Here is a 27,199-nt window from a genome sequence, read left to right as displayed (position 1 = left end):
ATCAGAAATCACATACAAACTCCTAGGATGTTGTATCTAGGAGTTCATCTGTTCAGCAACTATTATTAAAGGTTTGCTGTGTGCCAGGCTGTGGTGTAGGCAGAGGGCATACAGCAGGAATCGAGCAGAGTCCCTGCCCTCAGGAAACTTGCATTCTAGTGGGACAGATTAGACAACAAATAAATACAATAACATCTTCAATTCAGTCACTTAGTTGTGTCCAGCTCTTTGCAAGCCCGTGGACTGCAGCACGCCAGGCCTCCCAGCCCATTGCCAACTCCCAGAGTTTACTCAAACTCATGTCCATTGAGTCAGTGATGCCATCCAACCATCTCATCCTCTGTCGTCCCCTTCTCCTTCCGCCTTCAGTCTTCCCAGCACCAGAGTATTTTCAAATGAGTCAGTACTTAGCATCGGGTGGCCAAAGTATTGGAGTTTCAGTTTCAGCATCAGTCCCTCCAATGAATATTCAGGACTGATTTCCTTTAGGATGGACTGGTTGGATCTCCTTGCAGTCCAAGGGACTCTCAAGAGTCTTCTCCAACACCACAGTTCAGAAGCATCAATTCTTCGATGTTCAGCTTTCTTTATAGTCCAACTCTCACATCCATACATGACTACTGGAAAAACCAATAGCTGTAACTAGATGGACCTTTGTTGGCAAAGTAATGTCTCTGCTTTTTAATATGCTATCTAGGTTGGTCATAACTTTCCATCCAAGGAGCAAGTGTCTTTTAATTTCATGGCTGCTGTCACCATCTGCAGTGATTTTGGAGCCCAAGAAAATAAAGTCTGTCACTGTTTCCACTGTTTCTCCATCTATTTGCCATGAAGTGATGGGACCGGATGCCATTATCTTAGTTTTCTATGTTGAGCTTTAAGCCAGCTTTTTCACCCTCCTCTTTCACTTTCATCAAGAGGCTCTTTAGTTCTTCTTCACTTTCTGCCATAAGGGTGGTGTCATCTGTGTATCTGAGGTTATTGATATTTCTGCCGACAATCTTGATTCCAGCTTGTGTTTCATCCAGCCTGGCATTTCTCATGATGTATTCTGCATATAAGTTAAATAAGCAGGATGACAATATATAGCCTTGATGTACTCCTTTCTCTATTTGGAACCAGTCTGCTGTTCCATGTCCCGTTCTGTTGCTTCCTGACCTGCATACAGATTTCTCAAGAGGCAGGTCAGGTGGTCTGGTATTCCCATCTCTTTCAGAATTTTCCAGAGTTTGTTGTGATCCCCACAGTCAAAGGCTTTGGCACAGTCAATAAAGCAGATGTTTTTCTGAAACTCTCTTGCTTTTTCAATGATCCAGCGGATGTAGGTGTTAGATACTGTGTGTTGGAAGGCTGGCGGGAATTATCCAATAGACAAGGAAGTATTGTTGACGCAGCAAAGAGGATAGGGTAGCAGAAGCAATGTTTTCAAGCACATGAGCTGCTTGTGATGGAGGAGGTGAATAAGAGATCATTGAGGTAGGAAGACCGACATCCACAGTGTCAAGAATTTGGTACAGTGAACAGAGAAGCAAGTAAAACCAAGAGGGCCATCAGCACATAGCCTCCTTTTTCTTCTGCTCTTGCTTTCTCTCCTTGTTTTAGCATCTGTGTATTTACATTTCTTTGACTTTTATTTTCTTTTTAAAGATTAACATTCCTATGATTTAGAGTAGGGGGCAGTAATGCTGTCCTTGAGTTATTCCAGTGTGTTTTGTTGCTGGAAGAGCGAAATTAAAAACAGATCCTTGGGAAGAATTTAAGAGGCCTTGATGTTATGTTAGTGGGGAAACAGTATACAGAGAAGTTTTAATATAATTGGAAGTATCAGAATATATATTATATGCTAAATGGCAACTGTCTGAATGGTCAGAAGAATTCTCTAGCCTTTTAATTATCTGTCTCCTAAGATAAAGGTGAAGGACTCATCTGTATAAATAAGCATAGTTGAAAATATCAATGGAGATGTTAGTTTAAGCTTTATCATTAACTTTTTTTCAAAATAAATATTTATTTACCTTTTTCCTGATTGTAAAAGAAATACATGTTTGTGGTAAAACATTCAAACAGTATAGAACTGTATAAAATGAAATCAACTCTCTTTAACCTCCCTGAAGTCAGGGGGTTTATAAATGCCAATAATTTACATTATCCAGATCAGAATAGCCTGTCTCACTGAGTTTTTGAAAAGGACAGGACACAAAACTGACCTTTGTTTCAGAATTAAAATGTTTCTTTGATACCAAAATAATGAAATGTCAGTCTTAGCTTTCGACTTGGGTTTTCCTGATCACTGAGCAGTAAGTATAAAACAGTTTTAAAGATTTTACTTATTTGATGAAATGTGGATTGTACTTAGCACATTTTGGGGTCGGTCCTTTTTATAGGAGAATGAGGTATTAAAAGGTGTGGGTCACAGTCCCCAGCATGAAGAAAATGAGCAAAGATCATCAACCCAAAAGGAAAAATCACTACAGCAGAAGAATGAAGATGAAAGTAAAGTAGCAGATAAGCCTGCCTGGGAGGCAGAAAAAACCACTGAATCTAGAAGTGAGGTAAGCATGTCGGAATATTCCAACCATACTATTTTGGCTTTAAGGTAGATTTTATGACTTGACAATTTGTGTTGAGAATGGATTTTATATATGTGTGCCTTACTAGAAGTAAATGTGATATATGAAAATACCTATTTTTTAAAACTGTGGATGTGGTTATTTGGTTTACAAAGGAATCAGCCATAAACCATTATATCTGGTTAAACTCACACACACCCGTCCAGAAACCCGCTAGCAGGTTTTGTTGTGTTTGCAAGGGATGTAGAGATGGCTGGCATCCTGAACCCAGGAATCCTCAATCAAAACCAGCCACTTTCAGAAGGAGTAGACAGGTTGGCTAGTTTTGGGAAAGTGAGGAGAGGACCCTACAGGAACATCACCCTCAATCCGGTTGGAACTTGGGCTCACATTCTCGCTCAGTCTCCTGGTGCACCATGCTCACTGGGCATCCATGAGCCCATTTTGTGTCTTTGGCCTAGGTGGAGTCGGATAGCCTCATTGACTCCTTGCAGCTAATAACCACACTCGTGAGTAGTGGAGAGAGTTGGAGAAAGGTGAACTCCAGGAGCCAGGCTGAACTCCTTCCTTCTTTAACATGGGACCTAATCTGGGTTCTACTCAGCAGTGGTCCAGACAGGTCTGTAATTCCACAGGCCTTTAATCACTTGGTACTTCCCCTAGAAGGTGGCACCCTTGCAGGTCTTGCCCTGAAGGGGCTCCCAGCCCTGCATTGCCCCAGGTGGAATTTCGGGCTGTGCCTTGAACACCCATGGAGGGTAGAGAGTACTATGCCTTGGCCCTTCTCAGGCAGCCCATCATCACTGTAACCTTGACTTTCTAACATCACCCTGAACATAACATGATTGACAGAATGAAGTCTGAAAACAGTTCTGCTCCCTCTGCCCACTCACCACTCCCCCGCCCCTCCAGCCTGTTCTAACCTGTTTTGGGGAACTAGTTCTTCCCTGCATGCTGGTTGAAATCTAGGACAGGCCCTATGCTAGATAATCAGACCAAAAACCTCTCTGCTCATCCCAGTGCAGCAGCTGGTAGACCGAACCAGTGTAAATTCTCAACAAGTCTGTAGTTTCTCCATTCCTATCCCTGCTGCAGCCTCAAAGCCTGGCGGGGTGGAAAAGGGTGTGTGTGGCCAGCTTCTTGGGTTTCTCCAGTTCTTCTTCCCTTGTTTGTTCAGCCATCTTCTCTGAAGCTGAGGGTGTGATGGGTGGTAAGAGCTCAGAAAAGGTGTTCCTTGACTGTTGCCAGTCTGAAACTGGTTTCCCTGGACCGTAGAATGTATTTAAAACCACTGCTCTGTTGGTTAGGCACTTTCATTTTGCAGGTTCTTTAGAGACCCCTACTGGAGTCCCCTCCAGCCGGGAGTCTCTCACTGTCCTTCTCCAGGACACGTGCACCTCCACCTCCAAGTGGCCTCTCAAGCACCTGCTGGTCCTGGAAACCTGCACCTCACCTCCTTTGTCAATCATTTCTCTAGCTGCAGCCCATCCTTGGCCTCTTGCCCTTATTTTTCAGGCAAGCTCTGGATGCTCATCTGTTGTGTTCCCTAAACAAACCATGTTTCTAAGAGGTCTCTTTGAGTCCTTTTTTGCTAGTCTTTAGAAGATGTGGTTCACCCCAAGGAACCCCTTCCCATTTTCACTTTACCTCAGGCTATTCAACCCTTTTATGAGCTAGTTAAATGAGATCCCACTGCAGCCTGGCATTTCACTGTGACATGCAGACGTATGCCCAGCTGCCTCCGCTTTTACCCACTGGTATTCTCCCCAGGCCTTGTGTTCCTTTGTAATGCATGTACCTTGCTATGGCTTTGCCACCTCTTTATGCGCGCACACACACAAATGCCAGAGAATTGTCACATCAGTGCCAGTGAGTGCTGAAATAACCATGTCTGTTTTGAAGGAGACATTTCAGGTCAATTCACTGAGTGCCTCACAAACCATCTTTTTTGAGGCAAAAAATGTTCTTAAACCAGTCTTACTGCCACTTCATTGAGTATAGATTTATGCTGTCGATTCATTTTTTTCCTGGGTATGTCTTTGCAATTATACCCCTTCACAAAGCTTCCCAGAAAAGTAGGACCTTATTTTCTACTTTTTTTGAACTGCCTATAGTAACTCACTCACTGCTAGGTAACAGGCACTCATTGAAGTGATAGATGAATTAGGGAGCTTCCTTGGAGAATTTAAAATATTTCACTGCAGACAGACATCAGTTTGGACAAAACTGTCTAGAAACACAATCACTTAAGAGTGTGGCATTTGTGCCTTGGTTCCTAATTATCAGACTCAGCTCCTTTTTTGTAGGTCCATGTTTCTGTTTTGCGCCAGTGTTTAAATTACACTTCTTAAAAAATAAATAAATTATACTTCTTGTAGGAGCTTCTAACGATAAAGCAGAAAGGAGTTATCTGTGACCACAGTGAATCACTGGCATTTGAGAATATTTAGGATGACCAACATAATTTACTCATTAACAGTGACTTCCTTCTAGCTGCATTGCAAGCCTAGACTGCTATTAATAAAAACTAAATACACAAATATATACAGGTTAACTGGTTTGAAAATACGTTCTTCTCACTAAAGACAAGTTGAATTTATGTATTGTTGCACGTTTTTAAAGGTAGAAAATGTGTCCATTTTTTTTTTTAACATTCCTAGTGATCTCTGTTCAAAATGCAGTGAATTCTTGGCCAAAAACGGAACTGATTAGGAAGGAGGAATTTTATGTGAAGATTTAGGACCACAGTCATGTAGTCCAGAGTTTAGCCCCTCAAGTAAAAGGTACAAGCCGATGGGATTCTGAAGAGAACTGATGGGATTTTCTTTGTAATGGAAATAAGGGCAGGCTTAAGGGCAATACCAAGAAATAGGGAGACCCCGTAGACAAGCAACTACCTGAACCCAAAACCACCCTCAGAGCATAAAGGAGCCTGGGGAAAAACACAGCTCAGTGAGAGTGGACATAAGAGGTGGTAATGTGGTAATAAGAGTGAGGTAACAGGTGTCTAAGGGACCCTGTCACTTCTTCCTTCCATCTCCCCATCTCTTGCGGAGTCAACCAGAATGCTGGTTGTAAGCAGGTAGCTCCTCAGCCTCCATCGACAGGGCACTGAAGAGGAAGAAACAGGTAAAAAAGATCTAATGAGACATATCTTTGAAAGGCCTGAAGGATCAGTCCATAATTCATTTTAAAGAGAATGATCTTCATACCCGTATTTCCATGTTTTAAATGTTAAGGCTTTCTTTTCTGCAAAGTGTTATTTACCCATAATTAAGGGCTGTTTTTGCGGGAATGAATATAGATTTGTGCTGTTACCCATTCTCACACACTTGTGACCATCAGGCAAATTTTGGTCAATGGTTGGCCAGGACGAATGAATCAAGTTTCTGAAACGTTTTAGGATCTTTCTTGGTATCATTTAGAATCTTCACCAACTGGTGAAGTTTACTACCCACTAAGGATGCATAATTTCCAGTTAAAGAACAAGAAATACTATCCAGCAGCTTATCTTAAATGTCTTATAACATCCAAAGAAATAGACACAGAAAGCCTTGAAAACATGGCAAACCCCAAGTATTTGTACCACATACACAAAATCAAAAGACGCTTGCTCCTTGGAAGAAAAGCTATGACAAACCTGGACCATGTATTAAAAAGCAGAGACATTACTTTGCCAGCAAAGGGCTGTCTAGTCAAAACTATGGTTTTTCCAGTAGTCATGTATGGATGTGAGAGTTGGACCATGAAGAAGGCTGAGTACCAAAAAATTTATGCTTTTGAACTGTGGTGTTGGAGAAGACTCTTGTGAGTCCCGTGGACTGCAAGGAGATCCAACCAGTCCATCCTAAAGGAGAACAGTCCTGAATATTCATTGGAAGGACTGATGCTGAAGCTCCAACACTTTGGCCACCTGATACAAAGAACTGACTCATTGGAAAAGACCCTGATGCTGGGAAAGAGTGAAGGCAGGAGGAGAAGGAGACAAGAGAGGAATGAATTGGTTGGATGGCATCACTGATTCAATGGACATGAGTTCAAGTAAACTCTGGGAGTTGGCAATGGGCCGGGAGGCCTGGCGTGCTGCAGTCCATGGGGTCACAAACAGTCAAGACATGACCGAGTGAGTGACCACCACCACCACAAAATCAGTCCAGCTGATCTGAATCTTAAAAAAAGAAAACCCTGGAGTAAAAAGTTATGGGTGGGAGTTACACACAGCACAAGTCATGAATGTGAATTTACTAACATGTAAAGACACCCCTTTGACACACCAGATAGAAATCCTGAATGAGGCACAAAAGCTGAAGATATCCAGATGCCATGACAGAGGCTGGGGTTGAGTAGATCTCCAGTCCATGCCTGTGGGTACCTGAGTTCCCTATTTTTAAAGCTCAATGTTTAAAGGCTCTTCTAGTTTAGGAAATGACAGCTAGGACACTTCTAGCCATGAGCTAGGAGATAGAGCAAGGAAGCTGTCGATCCAACTTTTAGAAATCAGAACACGAAGTGGTGTGGATTCAGACTACCATCACTGTCAGGAATCCCGAGTCAAGAAAAGGTGTAGAAAATGATAGAAAAACTGGCCCTTGAAGAGAAAAATATAAAACTGAGTTGGTAAACACTTGGTATGTGGCATTCCTATAGAAAACAGCTCTCAAAGATGAGCTTTTGCATTAAAAAGAAGAGACAATGATAGAATAAGAAAATCTAAATTACTTCTAATGGAGTCCTAGGAGAGACTGGGAAGTATGAAGAAGCAGTATTCAAAGTTTATGTCAAAATATTTCCAAAATGATCTTAATGACTCAAGATTAAAGGGATACACAGAATCCCAAGCAGAGTAAATAAAAGATTAAGTTCCAGACCTAACACAGTGAAATGACAGGGCAACAAAAACTAAGAAAATAAAACTACCCAAGGGGAGAAATGGGTGAATTTAACTCAGTTGACCATTATATCTACTACTGTGGGCAAATGGAGTAGCCATCATAGTCAACAAGAGTCTGAAATGTAGTACATGGATGCAATCTCAAAAACGACAGAATGATCTCCGTTCATTTCCAAGGCAAACCATTCAATATCACAGTGATCCAAGTCTGTGCTCCAACCAGTAATGCTAAAGCAGCTGAACGGTTCTATAAAGACCTGCAAGACCTTCTAGAACTAACCCCCCTCCCTCCCAAAAAAAGATGTCCTTTTCATTATAGGGGACAGGAATTCAAAAGTAGGAAGTCAAGAAATACCTGGAGTAACAAGCAAATTTGGCCATGGAGTACAGAATGAAGCAGGGCAAAGGCTAATAGAGTTCTGCCAAGAGAACGCACTGGTCATAGCAAACACCGTCTTCCAACACGAGAAGACTCTACACATGGACATCACCAGATGGTCAACACCGAAATCAGACTGATTATATTCTTTGCAGCCAAAGATGGAGAAGCTCTATACAGTCCGCAAAAAGAAGACCGGGAGCTGACTGTGGCTCAGATCATGAACTCCTTATTGCCAAATTCAGACTGAAATTGAAGAAAGTAGGGAAAACCACTAGACCATTCAGGTATGACCTAAATCAAACCCCTTATGATTGTACAGTGTAAATGACAAATAGATTCAAGGGATTAGATCTGATAAGAGTGCCTGAAGAACTATGGATGGAGGTTCATGACATTGTGTAGGAGGCAGTGGGCAAGACCATCCCCAAGAAAAGTAAAAAGGTTGTCTGAGGAGGCCTTACAAACAGCTGAGAAAAGAGACACAAAAGGCAAAGGATAAAAGAAAGGATTATACCCATTTGAATGCAGAGTTCCAAAGAATAGCAAGGAGAGATAAGAAAGCCTTCCTCAGAGATCAGTGCAAAGAAATAGAGGGAAACAATAGAATGGGAAAGACTAGAGATCTTTTCAAGAAAATCAGAGATACCAAGGAGCATTTCATGCAAAGATGGGCTCAATAAAGGACAGAAATGGTATGGACCCAACAGCAACAGACAATATTAAGATGAGATGGCAAGAATACACAGAAAAAGTACACAGAAAAAGTGAGGTCACTCAGTCTTGTCCGACTCTTTGCGACCCCATGGACTGTAGCCTACCAGGATCCTCGGTCCATGGGATTTTCCAAGCAAGAATACTGGAGTGGGTTGCCATTTCTTTCTCCAGGGGATCTTCCCAACCCAGGGATCAAACCCGGGTCTCCCGCATTGTAGGCAGATGCTTTACCGTCTGAGCTAGACGACCATCATGACCTAGATAACCACGATGGTGTTATCACTCATCTAAAGCCAGACATCTTGGAGTATGAAGTCAAACAGACCTTAGGAAGCATCACTATGAACAAAGCTAGATGGAATTTGAGCTATTTCAAATCCTAAATGATGATGCTGTGAAAGTGCTGCACTCAACATGCCAGCAAATTTGGAAAACTCAGCAGTGGCCACAGAACTGAAAAGGTCAGTTTTCACTCAAACCCCAAAGGGCAATGCCGAAGAATGCGCAAACTACCGCAAAATTGTACTCATCTCACACGCTAGGAAAGTAATGCTCAAAATTCTCCAAGCCAGGCTTCAACAGTATGTGAACCATGAACTTCCAGATGTTCAAGCTGGGATTAGAAAAGGCAGAGGAACCAGAGATCAAATTGCCAACATTCGTTAGATCATCAAAAAAGCAAGAGAATTCCAGAAAAACATCTACTTCTGCTTTATTGATTGCATCAAAGCCTTTAACTGTGTAGATCACAACTGTGGAAAATTCTGAGATGGGAATACGACACCACCTGACCTGCCTCTTGAGAAATCTGTATGCAGGTCAGGAAGCAACAGTTAGAACTGAACATGGAATAACAGACTGGTTCCAAATAGGAAAAGGAGTACATCAAGGCTATATATTGTCAGCCTGCTTATTTAACTTATATGCAGAGTACATCAGGAGAAACACTGGGCTGGAAGAAGCACAAGCTGGAATCAAGATTGCTGGGAGAAATATCAATAACCTCAGATATGCAGATGACACCACCCTTATGGCAGAAAGCAAAGAACTAAAGAGCCTCTTGAAACAGAAAGAACAAAAAAGCTGGCTTAAACCTCAACATTCAGAAAACTAAGATCATGGCATCTGGTCCCATCACTTCATGGCAAATAGATAGGGAAACAGTGTAAACAGTGACAGACTTTTGGGGGCTCCAAAATCACTGCAGATGGTGACTGCAGCCATGAAATTAAAAGATGCCTGCTCCTTGGAAAAAGTTATGACCAACCTAGACAGCATATTAAAAAGCAGAGACATTACTCTGCCAGCAAAGTATCCGTCTAGTCAAAGCTATGATTTTCCCAGTAGTCATGTATGGATGTGAGAGTTGGACTATAAAGAAAGCTGATCGCCAAAGAATTGATGCTTTTGAACTGTGGTGTTGTAGAAGACTCTTGAGTCCCTTGGACTGCAAAGAGACCCAACCAGTCCATCCTAAAGGAGCTCAGTCCTGGGTGTTCATTGGAAGGACTGATGTTGAAGCTGAAACTCCAATACTTTGGCCACCTGATGCGAAGAACTGACTCATTGGAAAAGACCCTGATGCTGGGAAAGACTGAAGGCGGGAGAAGAGGACGACAGAGGATGAGATGGTTGGATGGCATCACCGACTTGATGGACATGAGTTTAAGTAAACTGTGGGAGTTGGCAATGGGCTGGGAGGCCTGGCGTGCTGCAGTCCACTGGCTTGCGAGGAGTCAGACACAATTGAACAGTTGAACTGAACTGAAGGGGGAGGGGGGAGGTTAGTTATGTGTACTATAGGTCTGTCATTTTATAACTAAATGCCACAAGACAGTGCTGAGGGAAAACATTAAGCCTGACCTAAGCATGAAGGCAAAATAATTCCAAATTGCAATGACTAAGGAGTTCATGAAGCCACTCTAAAAAACTATCAAATTACCTCAACAAGAAACTTAAACCCTTTAGGAAGGCAGGAGATGAAGCAATAGTGAATAAAGAGGTTGATAAAACTTTGGTAACTTTAAATATGTATTTGAAAATTCCAATATCCTCTAATCACTCTGGAAGGTTGGCTGGGGAGGGACAAGATAATGTGGAACTAAGAATACAAGCCAAAAAAATCGATGGAAAATGATTAGGGCAGGAATGGAGTTGTTAAATGTTCTTGTTGAATACTGAGTACTAAAAAAAGAATATAAAAAATCAAGATAAAAATTCAGTTTGGATATAACTTGGTTATCCTTTCTAGATTAAGTCTAAAAGTCCCAGGCAAGCACTTTAACCTTTTAAATGACTTTTTCTACAGAGATATCAAAATGGAACAGATGCATTTTTCTCTCTGGAAGACTTATTTCAATTGCTTTCATCGCAGCCTGAAAACCTACTGGAGGTAATTGGCTTTTATCCTTGCAGGAAAATATCTGCACTGACCTCTTTGTGAGTATATGTAACATTTTAACCTGGGATATACAGCTTTAGTACTTAATAGTTCCTAGTGCATTATAACCCCATCGACTGTAGCTCACCAGGCTCCTCTGTACACATTGTTCCCCCTTCCAAATAATCACAAAGGTATAATCAAATTCATAAAATCCATGTTGAATCAATATGACAGTACATACTTTACAAAGGCACACCTTAGTCTTTCTGGTAGCACTGTAGTTCCATGACAGTCCACAGGGTGGATTTAGCTTAGCTTAGCTTATAAACAGCTAGGATAAGTAATAACAGGAAGATAGTATCAGATATAAGACCAGCTTTTATATTGACAATTTTAAAATTTTCTGTGATGTTTAAAGACCTAATCTTTCCCCCATTATACCATAGTCTCATTTGAGCTCACATTGTGTAGTCAGTTGCCTGCATTTAAGGGAAGTTATTCATAGCCAACAGCATATCCTTATTTGTATAGAGGAGGTAACAAAGAGAACTAGAAATACTGCTTTGTGTATTAGAACTGGTGTTGAAATAGTTCATGTATTTACAGCATTTTTCCTTTCGTTTTTCAGGGAGTCTCACTGGGAGATATTGCTCCTCTCCCGGGAAGTATCAATGATGGCATGAATTCTCCCACACATTATAATGTAAATTTTAGCCAAGCTGTAAGTCATGATGTAAGTCTCCACGAGGCCATGTTGCTATGTTCTGACAATACATTTAGAAGGGATCCAGTAGCAAGGACTTCACAGCCACAAGAACAAATTCTACAGTTATGTTCTCCTACTACCAATACTGAACAGACCTTTCCTGGAACTAATTTGACAGGATTTCTTCCGTTTGTTGACAATCAGATGAGGAATCTAAGCCAAGACCATTTGTGTGACCTTGATATAAACATATTTGATGAGATAAACTTAATGTCTTTGGCCACAGAAGGTTTTGATCCAATGGAAGTTTCTTGGCTGCTTGAAGAACCAGGTTATGATTCTGGGCTTTCCTTCTCAAGTAACAATAGCACCTCTGTTATGAAGTCGAATTCTTCTCACTCTATATGTGAAGGTGCTACAGGTTCTAGCAGTGACCTTTCCCACCATGACCTAGAAGGGGCTGTAGGAGGATACTGTCCAGAGCCCAGTAAGCTTTGTCACATGAATGACAGGAGTGATTGTCATTTTCATGGGGACCTTGCATTTCAATATGTATCACATAACCACACTTACCACTTACAGCCAAGTGCACTAGAATCCACTTCAGAATCTTTGTCATGGCCTGGGAAGTCACAGAAAATAAATAGATACCTGAATGACACAGACAGAAACTTAAGCCGTGATGAACGACGTGCTAAAGCTTTGCATATCCCTTTTTCTGTGGATGAAATTATCCGCATGCCTGTAGATTCTTTCAACAGCATGTTAAGCAGGCACTATCTAACTGATTTACAACTGTCGCTCATCCGTGACATTAGACGAAGAGGGAAAAATAAAGTTGCTGCTCAGAACTGCCGAAAGCGTAAACTGGATGTAATTTTGAATCTGGAAGATGATGTATGTAGCTTGCAAGCAAAGAAGGAAACCCTTAAGAGAGAGCAATCCCAGTGTCAGAAAGCTATAAACATCATGAAACAGAAACTGCACCACCTCTATCGTGATGTTTTTAGTAGGTTAAGAGATGATCAAGGTAGACCAATCAGTCCAAACCAGTATGCTCTTCAGTGCACCCATGATGGAAGTGTTTTGATTGTACCCAAGGAATTAATGATCCCAGGCCAGAAAAAGGAAAACCAAAAGGGAAAACGAAAAAATGAGAGAAAAAATTGAAGATGGATTCCACCAATACACATAAGCAGTTAGAAACTGATAAAGGATCACAAATCTGCTTCCAGGTTTAGCTCGTGTTAACTTTTAAGTACTACAACTTGAATCACTCAGTATGTTTTCAAGCTTATGTGGACAAGTTTAGGTATCAGTATCAGACCTGGGGCAGAAGCCACAACTTCATGAAGTCCTAATAGTATGTACAAACAATGTGACATATAACAGGCTACTTTGGTAGCCATTTCTTAAAGATGGTCTTTTTAAAAGAACACTGGATGCAGTTATTTCCAAACGTGTGTTTTTTTTGACAAAATACAATTTAACCTTAAGGTTTTTTCAGTTAGCACTGAAGTTTAGTGACTTTTCAAGAGCCTTTTTGCTTAATTTTTATGAATACTTAACTTATACAGCTTTTTCTGTGGAAATAAACTTTATATTTGATTTTATAAAGTTTTCACTTTTGCCTTTTATAGATTCTAAGCAAATTTATAGTTCTCCAAAATACCCACATTCAAAAATCCAGGTGAGTATCCAGCAAATAGGACAGCAATAGTATTAAATTACAAACTGATCAGACTCTAGCCAAACTGGTCAGTATGCTGAACTGACAATATTAGCTCCCAAGCTAACATAGAGCATGACACGAAATAGACCAGGTTCTACTCTGGGATGCAGCACCACCACCCCACCCCCAATAACCCAGGAGCTTTCAAAATACTACACTACGTTTAGGCTTTAATGTCTGAGGACAGAGAGCCTCCCCCCACGTTAACTACCTGCATACGAGAAACTGGAACTCCCTGGCAGTAAAAGTTCACACCAAAGAAAAAAAAAAAAGACACCCACTTGCTTAAATGTGAAAACATTATGGATCATACAAAAACTCAAGACTTACACAAAGGGATAAATCGGTAATGAGCAGACTGAACAAATAAAAGCAAAATGAACATTCTGAAATAGGCAAAAAAAAAAATGCTTTTATAAAAAGGACAAAGGAAACTTGAAAACTAACTTGGTCAGGTCTTAGAACATGACAGCTGTCCAAACTGTTGGTGGTTTGAGAACAGTAACACAGATCTGTCCCGTCTGATAGGGCTCCTTGAATGGTGCTAGTGCTAAGAATTTACCTACCAATCCAAGAGATGCCAACTTTGATCCCTGCAACAAGTGGCTGCCCATTTCAGAGTCAGGCACAACTGAACACCTACACACACAGTATCTGATTAGTAAAATATAAGGTCAGATATTAGAATCTTCACTACCTAGTATCACATTGGTTCTTTTAGCTTACTGAAGTAGTTTTATAGAAAACTTCCATTTTAAACTGAACCTAGGCATGTTTCAAAGCATAATGCCAAAGTTCAGCTCTTCTGACTAGTTCTGTACAATGCCCACTTCAGTGTTGATTGGCTTTTTTTGCAAGACAACACACCTCATGCATTCTGGCTTCTTAGAGGCAGGACCACAAGTTATTTCAAGTTTGTAACAATGTCCATAAAACCAATTTACTTGTGAAAGTTTCTGCAACTGCAGATATATCCTGGTTTGCTCAATTGAGTGTCCTTTTCAAGCTCACCATCTTCCCTAGTCCCTGAAAACATCACAACACAGAACTATAGAATATCAAATGGGGAAGAAAGGGGTACAGTTGAATAGCTGTAAACACTCACAGTAAAATTTAAACATTTCAAGATCTAAGGTATTTGGTGCACTGTCCCCAAAGGCACATTAATAGAGCTATCACCAGCCAGTTCAATCTCATTTGCCATGGGCTTGTCTGGACAGTCACTTTGTACAATACACACATTGGACTCTGATACAATACTGAAGCTGCTTACTCTCCAGTGGTTATCAGCAGTCAAAGCCTCATCCCAGTATTGTTGAAGTTCCCTACTTACCAATTCATACCCCAAGACTGACCAGACTGTTCTAGTTCTGAGGTCTTCCCGAGTTCAGACTGACCCAAACGTTTCATTTTGAATTGCTCTCAACATGAAAGTAGTCCCTTTCCTATAGAACATTGTTGGTCCTGAAATCATCCCTTTGTGATAAAATTACATCAGTTGAAAATAAGGTGAAATCTGGTTCAACCATTTTTTTCCCCCTATTAAAAACTTACATCCCCCTTCTGGTACCTAACAGGCTATGATATCCCCAGGTGAAATTAAGTTACTACTGTATGTAGTTCAAGCAATTCATGTGTTAAGTCAGTCATCTCTTTTTGACCCCATGGCCTTGCTGGGATCCTGTGGAACTCTCTGGGGAAGAATAGAGTGGGTAGCCATTCCCTTCTCCACCCAGGGATCAAACCCAAATTTCCAGCACTGCAGGTGGATTCTTTCCTGAGCCACCAGGCAGTTCAAACAATGGGTACTCAATAAGATCTGGATATTTGGGGTCCATTTCAAGGCTGGCTCCAGTTCAGCACTGACCCTTACGATACAGAAGCAGTTGAAAGCCTAAATGCCAGAATTCCTACCACAGAAAACGTCATCCTATGGAATATGTATCATTGTTTGACAATTTAAACATTTCACTTAAATGTTAAAATACCTGAATTAGTCTCCCTTCACCCATCATCTTCAAAGATCTGAATTTGCTTCTTTTATTACTTTCAGTTACAGCAGAGCAGCATTAAAATCATTGAGTACATTGAGTACCTGAGAACATGTTTCAAATTTTGAAGACATGTAAGTGAAACCAAGACAAAATTGTAAACATGCACTTCAGGTATACTGAAATCAGTGATATTTTCTGCCTCCTGCAAAGGCACCATATACCCCACACTTCAACAGTAACTGGATACAATTCGAGAGTTTGAGACCAACTTTAACTTGTACTCACACACTTACTTGGGATAGTGAAAACCAAAGAATATCCAGTTTCAAAACATTTCACCAGAGAAGCAGACACCAGGGGTGGGAGCCACCCCCCAAGATGGCTCCCAGTAATGCTTGCCTTTTGGTTATCACATGAGCCAACTCCCCCCCTGCCACATGTGATCACAGGACCACTTTCAAACATGGGTTGCATTTTTAAGAGTCTGTTGCTTCACTATGGGTGAAGGAAATAGCCAGCACCTAGCTTTAGGCCATTTTGGATTCAAATTTTCAAGCCCCAATCACATTTTCAAGCTCAGGTTATACAACCCTGAGCTTCAGCTAGAATCAGTTAAGCTGTTTCCAAAAGCTTTATGTATAAATACACTGTGAAGTGAATATATTTAACAGTACTAATTTCCATCTTTCCACAAACTTTCTTAAACCTCATTTCTTTTAGAAAATTAGCAGCTCAACACAAGACACGCCAACATTCCAGATTACCTATTTCAAAATAAGTTCATTTCAGGCTGTCCATACATATTAAAATGTCTTCCCCCCATTTGTGCTGGTGTTAAACACTGGGTGTTCTAGGATTATATTATACCAACTTGATTTATCTTCAAAGTTTAACTTCTTCGCAGAGCTGGACATTTTTAAGATCTTATTTTTCCTAATAAATCCACAGCCAGTATTAACAAGTTTATAGCTAATGGATGCAGATTTTAAACAAAGCTCATCTTCTGTTAGCCATTAGTTTGACTTACCTGTGAGATACCTCCTTAAGAACCAAAATAGTAAAGTCAACTTTACTTTGTCCCCTTTAGTTTTTCATTGTTTCAAGTGAACATCCAAGTAACAGTCTTTGCTCGCTATACCATCATGTTTAACCCTTCAAGACAACCATGATACTAAGTGTAATACAACAAAACAAAGCTAATTCATAGATTTTATGTCTCCATGCATTTGCATAGCCGCCTCTTTTGGACCACTTCAGCTGGTTAAAATCTGCAATTATTTTATAAACACCACCAGCAACATTATACATACAAGGCAAAGCCAGAAATCTACAGCATTATTCAAACGCTGAATATACAGTGTATAAAGAATGGCATTTTATTAGGGACAGCCAGTAATGTCCACAATGCTTTTCTCATTTGTCTATCAATATTGAAAGGAAAATGGCAATATGCATTTGCTTTGTGAAACTGCTTTAAAAATCTAGGGGATGGCAATCCTTTAGACAACTTAATGTTCATAGAACAAGATTCACATTTTATGTGTAAACATTACACCAAGTATTTGAATACAAAAGTATTTATTTTATAACTTTATATTTAAAATAGAATTTTAATCTGTCTACTCACAAAACCTAATTCAAAACATAACATTTATCTCTCTAGCTGACTTGATGTTTACTCTTTTACAAACAATACTCAATTTGTAATTGTTTTATATTAAGACCCTGTAACTAAATGAAGTCTGTTTTATCAGAAAACATTTCCCTTTAATCTTAAAAGAGTGCTTTTTTAAAATGAAGGCACCAACAAGAACTACTTTCAGATGGTACAGAATTTCTTATTTCTTGAAGACTCTGTGGTTGACCACTTCTTCATTAGTTACCTGCAGCAAGACACCTTCCTGCCAAAGGAAAAAAAAAGTATCTGAAGAAGTTTATCATGTTTGTCCAAAGAACCTAAATAACTTCAGTGGTGGTCTTAGGATCAAAGACTCCTCACAGGTGCATACAGTAGAATATGCCCTGATTATCACATTCCTGAAAAGGCAATAAAGCCAGGCAATCAATCTCTGATGACATCTAAGAAATGAAATTTCAGCAGCCAACCTATATCTCTCCTATAGGGTAGGGGATTGGGAAAGAATTACCGCATTTAAACCCAAGTATTTAGAATTGGATATGTACAGATTTATAATGTAGACACTTTATTCATAAATACATATTATCTGAAAGTAGATCCAACCATCTTGCCCTACCTTTTCCTTAGCCTGATCCTGATATGCATGTAAAGCTAGAACAGTATCAAAATAAAAAAAAGTCTTTATTTTTAATAATAAAAAAAAACCCTAGTTCACTCAAAATGCTTGATCCAAGAAATGTGAATACAGAAGGGTGTAACGATGGGAAATTTCATGATTTATTGAACTTGCAGCCTAACTTTTACCTACCATTTTACTACCAACACCACTGAAGGAACCAAGAAAAGCTTTATTAATGATCACTTGGCTTGCCTCAGCTGTTGAAATGAAGCACTTTACAGTCTTTGTGGCAGCAGAATATACTTGTCCATGGTTCATATCAATGCTAAAATTCCAGCAGGGAAAAAAATGATATGTTAAGCACCTGAATCTTCATAGAGGGGGAGGGGGTGGGAAAGAAGGAAAAAAAGGGGAAAAAAAAACAACCAAAATAATATAAGTAAAATGACAGATTGGAAAACAGGGTTTATAAAATTATTCTCTTGAGTTTATAAAATTGTTAAACTCAATTTAATTTATAGCTATGTTATACTACATAAGAACCAACTATACTGAAAGACCATTGAAGAGTATTAGTTTATCTTTGGGGGAGGAAAATTAAGAAAGGAAAAGTAAATGAGATCTTACCTAAAGAAGTTTAACTGAAGCTTAGAACTATTTTGCTCTACACCCTCAGCTTTCGTTGGCATCCTTAAAAACTACTGTAGTTAAAGCTTTGTAGAAACAGCACAGTTTCTTAAGACTGGCTGACCTTAGTAGCCGTCAAAGAGTTCTCTTGTACTAGACCTGTATCCCTGAAGAGTACCTCGCTGGGGTTATTTTCCTTTCCTTGCATTGAAGCAGCAGCATCTAAAAGATCTAAAAAGGTGTTTCTCCTTGCAGAGATATCCCTTAAGTTATCTAGATAATTTAATCCTCATGAATTGCAGACAACACACTTAACATCTGACCAGCATTTATCTTACACAAATATAACAACAGCTTTGCAATAGACCTTAATTATACTACCCACTCCTTAACTTATTTAAAATAAAAAGTCTATAATTACACAATTTCCTTTAGAATTATTTTATTAAATCATAAATGTACAACAGCTTCTTAACTCTACACACGCACTTAAATTTTTTTAAAGGAAAAACGTTATGTCTTATTACACCATGATCCTGGCTAATAGCTTTTCAAAACTTTGAGAAAAATCTTAAAAAAGGTTTCACATGTCACCTGAAACTTACAAATTTAACATTATCAAAGAAGGAATGCTTCTACACTCTTACAAAGACCACTAGAAAGAAACAACAATTAAAAAGCTAAGAAACTGTCTCAAAGGCATTTTTTTTTTTACAATCCTTCCTCCACAGTAAGGTAATGTTATTAAATAATCCAATCCATTCACAAAATGGCTCTCTGCATCTGCTCTGGTGTCTTCTGCCATATCACTGCATATTTATGCATGACTGAGATAAGATTTTCCTTAACATTGTTATTTCGATAACCTGAAGCTGTTCTGTTACCTCTGGGCTCTCATCCTCTCCTATTTATACAGTGAAGCCTGTTTCAACAGAAGTAAAGAGTAAAAAAAAAATAGGTTATGAAATTATCCATCTAACCAGACTTTAAGGAAAGATAACATGATCCTAAAAAGCTTTTAACTCCTGGCAGCTAGGTCTCCCAAGATATTAACAATGTGAAACTTAAAAGCTACTTACCCATGGCAAATAGGAAGAAGCTCAGTATCTGCTTCTCCCTCCATAACCCCCACTTCCTCCACTGCCTCCTGGACCATAGTTTCCTAAAGTTAACGGGATAAGAGAAAGCAAACTTAATTTCCCAAATTATTTTATAACCATTCTTTAAAACAAACAGATCACAGACCATTACTTGTTTCTAGTTTTTTTACTCGAGACAAATTTCCAGATTCATAGATTACCACTGCTATTCTATTAGAGGGCTCTTTTCCATAATCATACAAGTTAAAAGAGATTTTGAAGTATATCCAGCCTAAGAAAATGTAAAAAATCTAAACTTTCTCAACAACAATTTGAACTAAAAATTCAGATTTACTAAGCTAGCTTTCAAAGATACAGTTATACAAAATTTATACCACTTGCAAAGTGCTCTCACAGCAAATTTGGCTTTTTCTTAGTCAGCCAAAAGGAAAAATCCCACTGAAAACATGTAATTCATTTATTTTACACTACTGGATACCCCACTTCTCCAACAATCTCCCAAAGTGATGCTGCATTCTTATTTTCCCACAACTCTAATCTCCTTAACACTTTGTATTTGGTGGGACATGTTACCCAAACATAAATAATGAACAATTGCCATCTTCCTTCAAGTCATGAAAAGTTAATATTTCATCAGTAATCTGAAGAATCTAATTACCTCCACCATATGGTCCCCCCATGTTCCTGCTACCACCAAAATTTCCACTCTTCATTGGACCATAGTTAGAAGGTTGTTGATTATAATTTCCAAAATCATTGTAATTTCCACTCCCATAATTTCCTGTAAAAAAATTTGGAAATTTTTGCACAGTGAACCTCATACAATCAAGTATTAAACCGATGATACAAGCTAAGTATTTTAGACAAATTTCCCACAAAAACAAATCAGAATGCAAAACACCTATCTACAGTTCTACATTTTTAAAAACTGTTGACAACAACGAAATGAAAAATCTTACGTGTTAAAGCCATTAATTCCAATCCAAATTCCCACATAAAGGTTGCAGGTGAATTTATTACCTCCTCCATAGTTGTCATAACCACCTCCGTAGCCCCCACCCTGGTTGCCATATCCAGGTCCTCCACCACCATATCCTCCTCTTCCTCCTCCATAACCAGGGCTACCTCCAAAATTGCCACCTATTATAAAATAAGCCTTTAAGTAATTAGTATTTTCAACGCCATTTGAACTGTCTTATTACATCCATTTCCAGCTTTCCAAAACAACTCAATTTCATAAGTAAAAAGATTCTTTCTATAACATCTCCTCTAAAATAGCCTCAAGGGCAGATTCTGAATATCTACCTTGGTGAACAGTTGCCAATGGGGAAGGCCTACCCACAAACCAACTGGATAAAACCTTTACAAATAACCTGTAATACCACTGGTATCCCCCAAAACTAAAGATACTATGGATTCTCTTGACAGTATCTTGAAATACTAGTTTTATTTGTGTAAGATTATGGGGTAAGGTGGGACAGACAAGATGTGTGGGCTAATGTGAATTATCTACCATTTCTCTTAAATAAAATGTCCACCATACCCTTCTCTTCAGTAGAAATGGGGGGGGAGGGAGAACCAGAAATTAGGAAACTTGCACTGACTTAAAACTTTAATCAGGAGTTTCAGATTGCTTGCAGTTAAGTGTAAAAAGTAATCTTTCTCATAAGTCTAAATCAATATTTGGATTTCAAAGCAAAGCTAAATATAGTGACGTGTAGGATTAACTTAAGTTATGCCTCATCAGTGCAAAACCAGAAATGAGGTCTATCCTCAGCTCAGTTTCAAACTTCCTTTTTATGACATTTGTCAGTAGGTACCTATCTTTTCTGTACTTCAACAAAACACATGAACTAATACTTAACAGTGGCTTAAAACCTTAGCTGGACATAGAAGCACACTAGGTATGTTCTGGAAAAATTCTCTTGGGGGCTTTTGGGACATTGTCCTGGTAGATTCATCCTGGTAAGAGATGAGACAACACAGTGCTCCTACAGACACTACCCTATCATAGTGTTCATCTTGCTCATAACCACTTTTTAAGTTTTAGGGAAAACACTATACAAAATATCACTCTCTCTCTCCAATTCTTTTGCTTGAGAAACAATAGGGCATCTTTTAAATTCTCATTTAAAATCTACCCAATTGATGTTGCAGCAGTATACCACCACCCGCAAGTAACTTTTTTGCTAATTTTCAATAGTTAAGATGAAAATTTAGAAGAGACATTTCATGTTTATGCTCAAATGGACAGCACAGTGTGATTAAGATTTTAGACACGTATTATCAAAAAGTAGAAAAAACTGACCTCCAGGTCCTCCTCCATACCCATTATAGCCATCCCCAAATCCACGGCCACTTCCATATCCATCTGTTAAGGGCAGAAGAAAAGAAGGATTATTTTATTCTGGTTCATGTCACTCAATTTTTTAGCCTCTACTTCCTCCAGGTTGTCCACTTATAAAAAAGCAGTTAACAATGGACAGTGGCAGTTTTTCTACTTACTACGTAACTGAGATTAACCCATAAAGCCTAAAACAAAGAAACTTTTAGATCTCTTCAAACCTCTACAGTACTTCCACTATTTGTAAAATGTCTCCTAAATTTAAAATGGCTACAATGTCCTTTTAACTCTTCCAGAAACTGAAGACCATAAAACAATCTCTGCAATTATCTGTCCTTGATTAGAGCTATACAACTCTGATTTTAAATGTTACCTCTTGCCAACCAAATTAGAATATCCCATTAGGACAGATCTCACTTTAAGTCTTACAGATAACAAAGTAGGTTGGACTTCCTAGATTCCAATCAAAACTGTTTTTCAAGCACATTCACCCTCCTAAGCTTAGAAGGTGGACTTACCAGATCCTCCTCTAAAGTTACTTCCTGGTCCCGGTCCAAAATTTCCACCGCCACCACGAGAATCTCCAAAACCAAAGTTGCCTACAATACACACCCTGGTTAGTAACTAACATTTATACGAATAAATCTTAAGAAAAAAATAGAATTACAAGTTACCTCCTCTTCCACTTCTAGAACTTTGGACTTCCTGCATTTCTTGTCTAGACAAAGCCTTTCTTACTTCTGCATTATGACCATTGATAGTATGGTATTTTTGCACTGGAATGAAAAGTTCAGAGTCCATTAAGTCAGCATCCTGTAAGAGCTCAGCTTTTTTAAACAAAGTTATAGGTGTTAACATACCCCAAACCTAAAATGTAAGAGCCACAATCCTAGCACTTATGGACACTTACACACAATCTTATCCACAGGATCATGGTCATCAAAAGTAACAAATCCAAAGCCTCTTTTCTTTCCAGACTGCCTGTCAGTAATTATCTCAATGGTATCAATTTTTCCATATTCCTCAAAGTAATCTCTAAGATGATGTTCCTCAGTATCTTCCTTAATTCCACCAACGAACAGTTTCTTCACAGTTACATGAGCCCCTGGCTTTCCAGACTCCTGAAATAAGAGGGAAAAAAGTCATCCTGATTAAAAAAATCACAAACAGGAGTAAGAGCACACTAGGTAATAAGTATGGCTTCTATCTTATGGCCAAATACTAAGTAAGGCACCTTTATGATAAAGAACCTAGTCTCATACAGGTAACTTTTTGTTCTTTCAAAAGCCACTAACTGTGAAACAGAATTTCGGCCCAAATTCTTTATTGAACAAACAAGTTGCCTATTTGCTCACCTCTCTTGCAACAGCACGTTTTGGCTCAACCACTCTCCCATCAATTGAATGAGGTCTTGCAGCCATGGCAGCATCAACTTCAGCCATGGAAGAAAAAGTCACAAAACCAAATCCTCTTGATCTTTTGCTTGCAGGATCCCTCATTACCTTGAAATACAAAGCAGTGATGTTACCATTTAATCTCATTACTTACAGCATTTTAAAATAATGGAACATGAATTTAAGTAATTTTTGTAAGTCACTTAACATCTTTAACAGAGAAATCTAACAGTTGAAGGACTAGTACCCCTAAGCACTTCCACAATTAACGTACCACACAGTCTGTAAGTTTTCCCCATTGCTCGTAGTAGTTCCTCAAACTTTCTTCTGTAGTTTCAAAGCTCAAGCCACCAATAAAGAGTTTACGGAATTGTTCCTTTTCTCTCTGCAAAGGAAAACAGCATTTCAATTTTTATTTACATTTTCTCTTTGTATGCTGGAAATAAAATTCTTAAATATGAGGTGACCTGCTGGCAGAGTACCTTTTTCCTCTCCAAAGGAACAGTTTCTAAAGTTTTCTGGGGGGAAAAAAAAAACTTACATCAAATTTAAACCATATGTTAAACTGCATATTAGCTGTGTTACACCAAAAAAAAAAATTGCCTCAGCCAAACTACATGTTTCAAAATCATTATGCTTGATATAAATTTACTTGACATTAAATGAGTTTAAATAAATATAGCATCACTTAGTTTAAAAAAAACATCTTTCTGAAAAAAGAAGAGCAAATCTATTCCCTGGTGACTGTAAAGTTAAAAGATTCTTATCAACATCTGCATTCGATCCTATAACTCAGAACAGAAAAGTTCACTTTTACATACTCAAATACAAATTTTAAAAATATAACTTTTGCTTTATAACCCACAGTTCCCATTTATTTCTGGATTTAGCATTTAAAAATGAGTTTCCCTTCATTGCTCCCTCTGGTGGTGATTATAATGTAACTCAATTTTCAAAACCCTGAAAAAGTTATTACCAACTCTCCAGAGAAAATCTTAAACGTTCAATATATGTAGCAAAATAGCCTCAAAATTTATCTTTTCTGACCAAGGTAAAATGACTTTTATGATTTACGGTGTCTAAAGCACATAGTTTTAACATAGCTGGTTTTGTTGACGGCACAATAAACTATTACTGAACCAAAAGACAAATGCAGTAAAAAACACTGTAATCACCTCACTTTTCAAAAACCATAAAATATTTAAATGACCACTGTGACGATCCCCTCTAGTTACAAAGTATCACTACTACCATTTACACTTCACCATGTATAACTCAGTGGTCTTCTGGCAAATTACACAGCATAAAACAACTTGCACGTGAAAAGAGCCTGAGCTGAAATCTCAATCCTTACAAACCAGCAGGCATGTAAGTTACATTAATAGGTCTGTATTTTGGGCTATCAGTTACGGAAGCTTCTTGGATCATTGTATTTGGTTCTCAGTTGACTAGGTTAAATAACATTCAGAAACGAAAGTTAGCCACCAAGTGGATGTACTTAAATTTATTAAATAAAACTACAACACTCAACCCATAATTCCATGAAGTTTCTCTCTCCATGCACGAAATTCTCCCAATAGTTCAGAAACCAGTGATAATTCAGACTTCTTTGCCTGTATAGTTACTTTGAAGATTCTGAAATTTTTGAAAAGACAAATTCTCAAACTAGCTTATGAAACACTTAAAGAACAATCTATTAAAACGGTAACTTGGCATACTGGTATTTTGGACACTCACTTAAGCATATTTTATTTATTCCAAACACTTGTCAGTTAACTGGCCTTTTAAAACCCAAATACATTATAGAGACTAAAATACATCTACAACATTACAAATCACTAACAAAAGGCAAAAACTCATTACTTACCTCATTTTCCAAACTTACCCGCTGTCCACTATCGATTACAAACAAAGTTATTTTATAAGCGTGCTTAGGGTCAATGAAAATACCCAGGCAGACCCCCTTCGCTTGAGACCTTATGCTTATCAATGTAATCATCAACCATGATTGCAAACATAAACGAGAAAAGCAAGTGACAAAGTTCAAAAACATAGTGGCTCAGCCTAATAAGTTTTGTATACAGCAGAACACGCATTGAGGGACCGAGCCACGTTTTAATAAGAGTACAACTAAACTCATAATTTCAAGTATATCACTAAAAAACACCCGCGGCCTTACCCAGTAAAGATTAAATTCCCCGGTAAAAATACTACTTAAAATACAAATAAATCATACGATTAAAAAAGAATCCGTCAGGAATATAAAGGATTCTCAACAGAACACCGCCCCCCGCCAAAGACCACCTTCCCCACGGCCTCCCGCAAAATCGACAGTAATATTCTCTAAATTTTTCATTTTAAGTTTCCTACGATTTAACCGTCTTTTCAATCACCGCAAACGCAGGTAAAACTGTTACTCAAACAAGGACTGAAAAACAAAACATGGGGTCTTTATACCGTGGCTCGCGTGAAACCGGGCCCAACACCCTAGAGGGTTTTACCTCCTAAGCCGAGCGAAACCGCCCAGGAGAACGCCGCCCCTCCCCCCGCCCTTCGGTGCGGCTCCTGAACGCAATGGCGCCATTTCATCGAGGGGAAGGGAGCGAGCCTCTAATGAGGTGCGCAGGACTTTAAAGCTCCCAGCTCCCTAAACACTGGGAATCCACCTCGAAACAGCATGAAAACAGTCCGAAAAGAGAAAGAAATAGTTACCCACTTCTACTCCTCACTGATAAAAAGTCAAGCTAGTCAAATTTAGAGAGTTAAAAAGAAATCGCTGCGAGGAAGGAGAGAAATGAAAATGGCGGCCGCCAAATCCGGTTCCCGGGAGGGGGGAGGGGAAGCTCCGCAGCCCGGTTCGCTAGGACCCGAAACCCGCCGAAACGCTCCAACGCGGGGACGCCGGGACCCCCAAACCACCCTTCTTTAAAAACGGAGTAGGAATTCCTGCCTCCGCGCCCCACTTTCAGTTAAGTGGGGCTGCGTCCGCCATGTGGAAGCTTCCCATCCCCCACCCCTAGCAAAGGGAAATGGCGCCGTGAGGCTGAGGGTGGGGAAGGTGCTGTACAATTAGGCCTCTACTAACGACCCTCTCCCAAAATATCCTGAGACCAACCGCTTATGAAGTGGCCCAATTTCGCTGCCGCTCTCCCACGGAGGCGGATGGCCGACTTCCAATAAGGCGCCAACGGCCTCGCCATGCCCTTTCCAACAACTCATTGATTTCAAACCCGTTACCTCCATCGCGGACTCAGTCGCTTCAGCCCGATTTCCCGCAGCCGAGCGAGATGAGAGAGATCTCCGCGTACGAACACGAACCGGACTCGTCCTGGCGCTGTAGTGAGAACTGCCGCTGCTCGAGAAACACCACCGCTGGAGCACCTCCACTCCAGACCCGGCGCTGCTGCTACTGCCGCTAGAGCCGCTGCCGCCGCTTTTCTAGAACCTTCCCCCCGACTAACGCGTCTTCCCCTACGTCAGGCCGTTGCGTAAACGTCCTAACCGCCGCCAATGGCGGGAACGCTCTACGACCTCCTAGCGCCAAGTACGTGCCCCTCCCCCCTTAAGGCCAGCACTGGTGCTGGACGTCAGTTGCGTAAAAGGGCTCTGTAAATTGCGGAAGGCTCGAGTCCTGCGTATTTCTGTCTCTCGGAATTGGAGCCTGCCCCCTCAAGGCAGGTGAGAAACGGTCGCGCAGTTTGAAATTAACGCTGTTGGGAGGAGCTTAATCCTCAACCCAAAGGTCCAGCCCCCTCAACCCGGGAGGTGGTCCTTACAGCCACGCTTTGATAGCTTTTCCCCGGCCTCCAGTTTTAAAAAAATCTTTGTAGCCTCTTCCACTGTTTTCCCTCCCCCACCTTCTCCTATCCTCCCCTCTCTGCGCGGAGGACCGACTTGCCCCTTCCGGAAACACCCGAAGCGACTTCTAGTCAACAAATTACACTTAACGATCCACCACCCTAACCCTGGCCAGTGTTTTTGGGGTCCACATTTCGGGTAGTCGCAAGTGGTGCTCGTTCTTAGTTCCCGATTCCTCCCACCCACCCCCAGCGTTTGGAGGCACCCAACCCCAGGGGCGAGGAAGTGGGCGGAGTCCTGTTTTGG

At 39.9% G+C, this 27,199-nt stretch overlaps 2 protein-coding genes across 7 annotated transcripts in view; one reads left to right on the top strand and one right to left on the bottom strand.

Moving 5' to 3' along the window:
- NFE2L3 (nuclear factor, erythroid 2 like 3) overlaps positions 1-13,259 on the top strand; it is a 31,499-nt gene extending 18,240 nt beyond the window's left edge. Inside the window, exons 2-4 of the mRNA XM_043873340.1 lie at positions 2,385-2,552; positions 10,866-10,949; positions 11,569-13,259. Coding sequence (XP_043729275.1) covers positions 2,385-2,552; positions 10,866-10,949; positions 11,569-12,816 — 1,500 coding nt within the window. The 3' untranslated portion in view covers positions 12,817-13,259. The remainder of the gene's footprint in view (positions 1-2,384; positions 2,553-10,865; positions 10,950-11,568) is intronic.
- Positions 13,260-16,725: 3,466 nt separating this feature from the next.
- On the bottom strand, positions 16,726-26,553 carry HNRNPA2B1 (heterogeneous nuclear ribonucleoprotein A2/B1). Of its 6 annotated transcripts, none has more exons than XR_006335035.1 (13): positions 24,627-24,653; positions 23,578-23,613; positions 23,370-23,480; positions 23,057-23,203; positions 22,612-22,822; positions 22,376-22,477; positions 22,220-22,300; positions 21,666-21,728; positions 20,378-20,497; positions 20,016-20,138; positions 19,337-19,419; positions 17,820-17,955; positions 16,726-17,273 (listed from the first exon to the last, which is right to left on the bottom strand). XR_006335035.1 is itself a non-coding variant. In XM_043873342.1 (12 exons), the coding sequence occupies exons 1-11, from the start codon at positions 24,636-24,638 to the stop codon at positions 19,358-19,360; spliced, it is 1,068 nt and encodes a 355-aa protein (XP_043729277.1). In that variant the 5' UTR covers positions 24,639-24,653; the 3' UTR covers positions 16,726-17,273; positions 19,337-19,357. The 6 variants fall into 6 exon arrangements, 4 of the variants coding, with proteins under 4 accessions (XP_043729277.1, XP_043729278.1, XP_043729276.1 ...); XR_006335036.1 differs by having other exon boundaries at positions 17,883-17,955; XM_043873342.1 differs by lacking the exon at positions 17,820-17,955.
- Positions 26,554-27,199: the final 646 nt, after the last annotated feature.

Source organism: Cervus elaphus, chromosome 18, assembly GCF_910594005.1.
Source record: "Cervus elaphus chromosome 18, mCerEla1.1, whole genome shotgun sequence".
NCBI lineage: Eukaryota > Metazoa > Chordata > Mammalia > Artiodactyla > Cervidae > Cervus > Cervus elaphus.
This window is presented reverse-complemented; position numbering and strand designations above follow the sequence as displayed.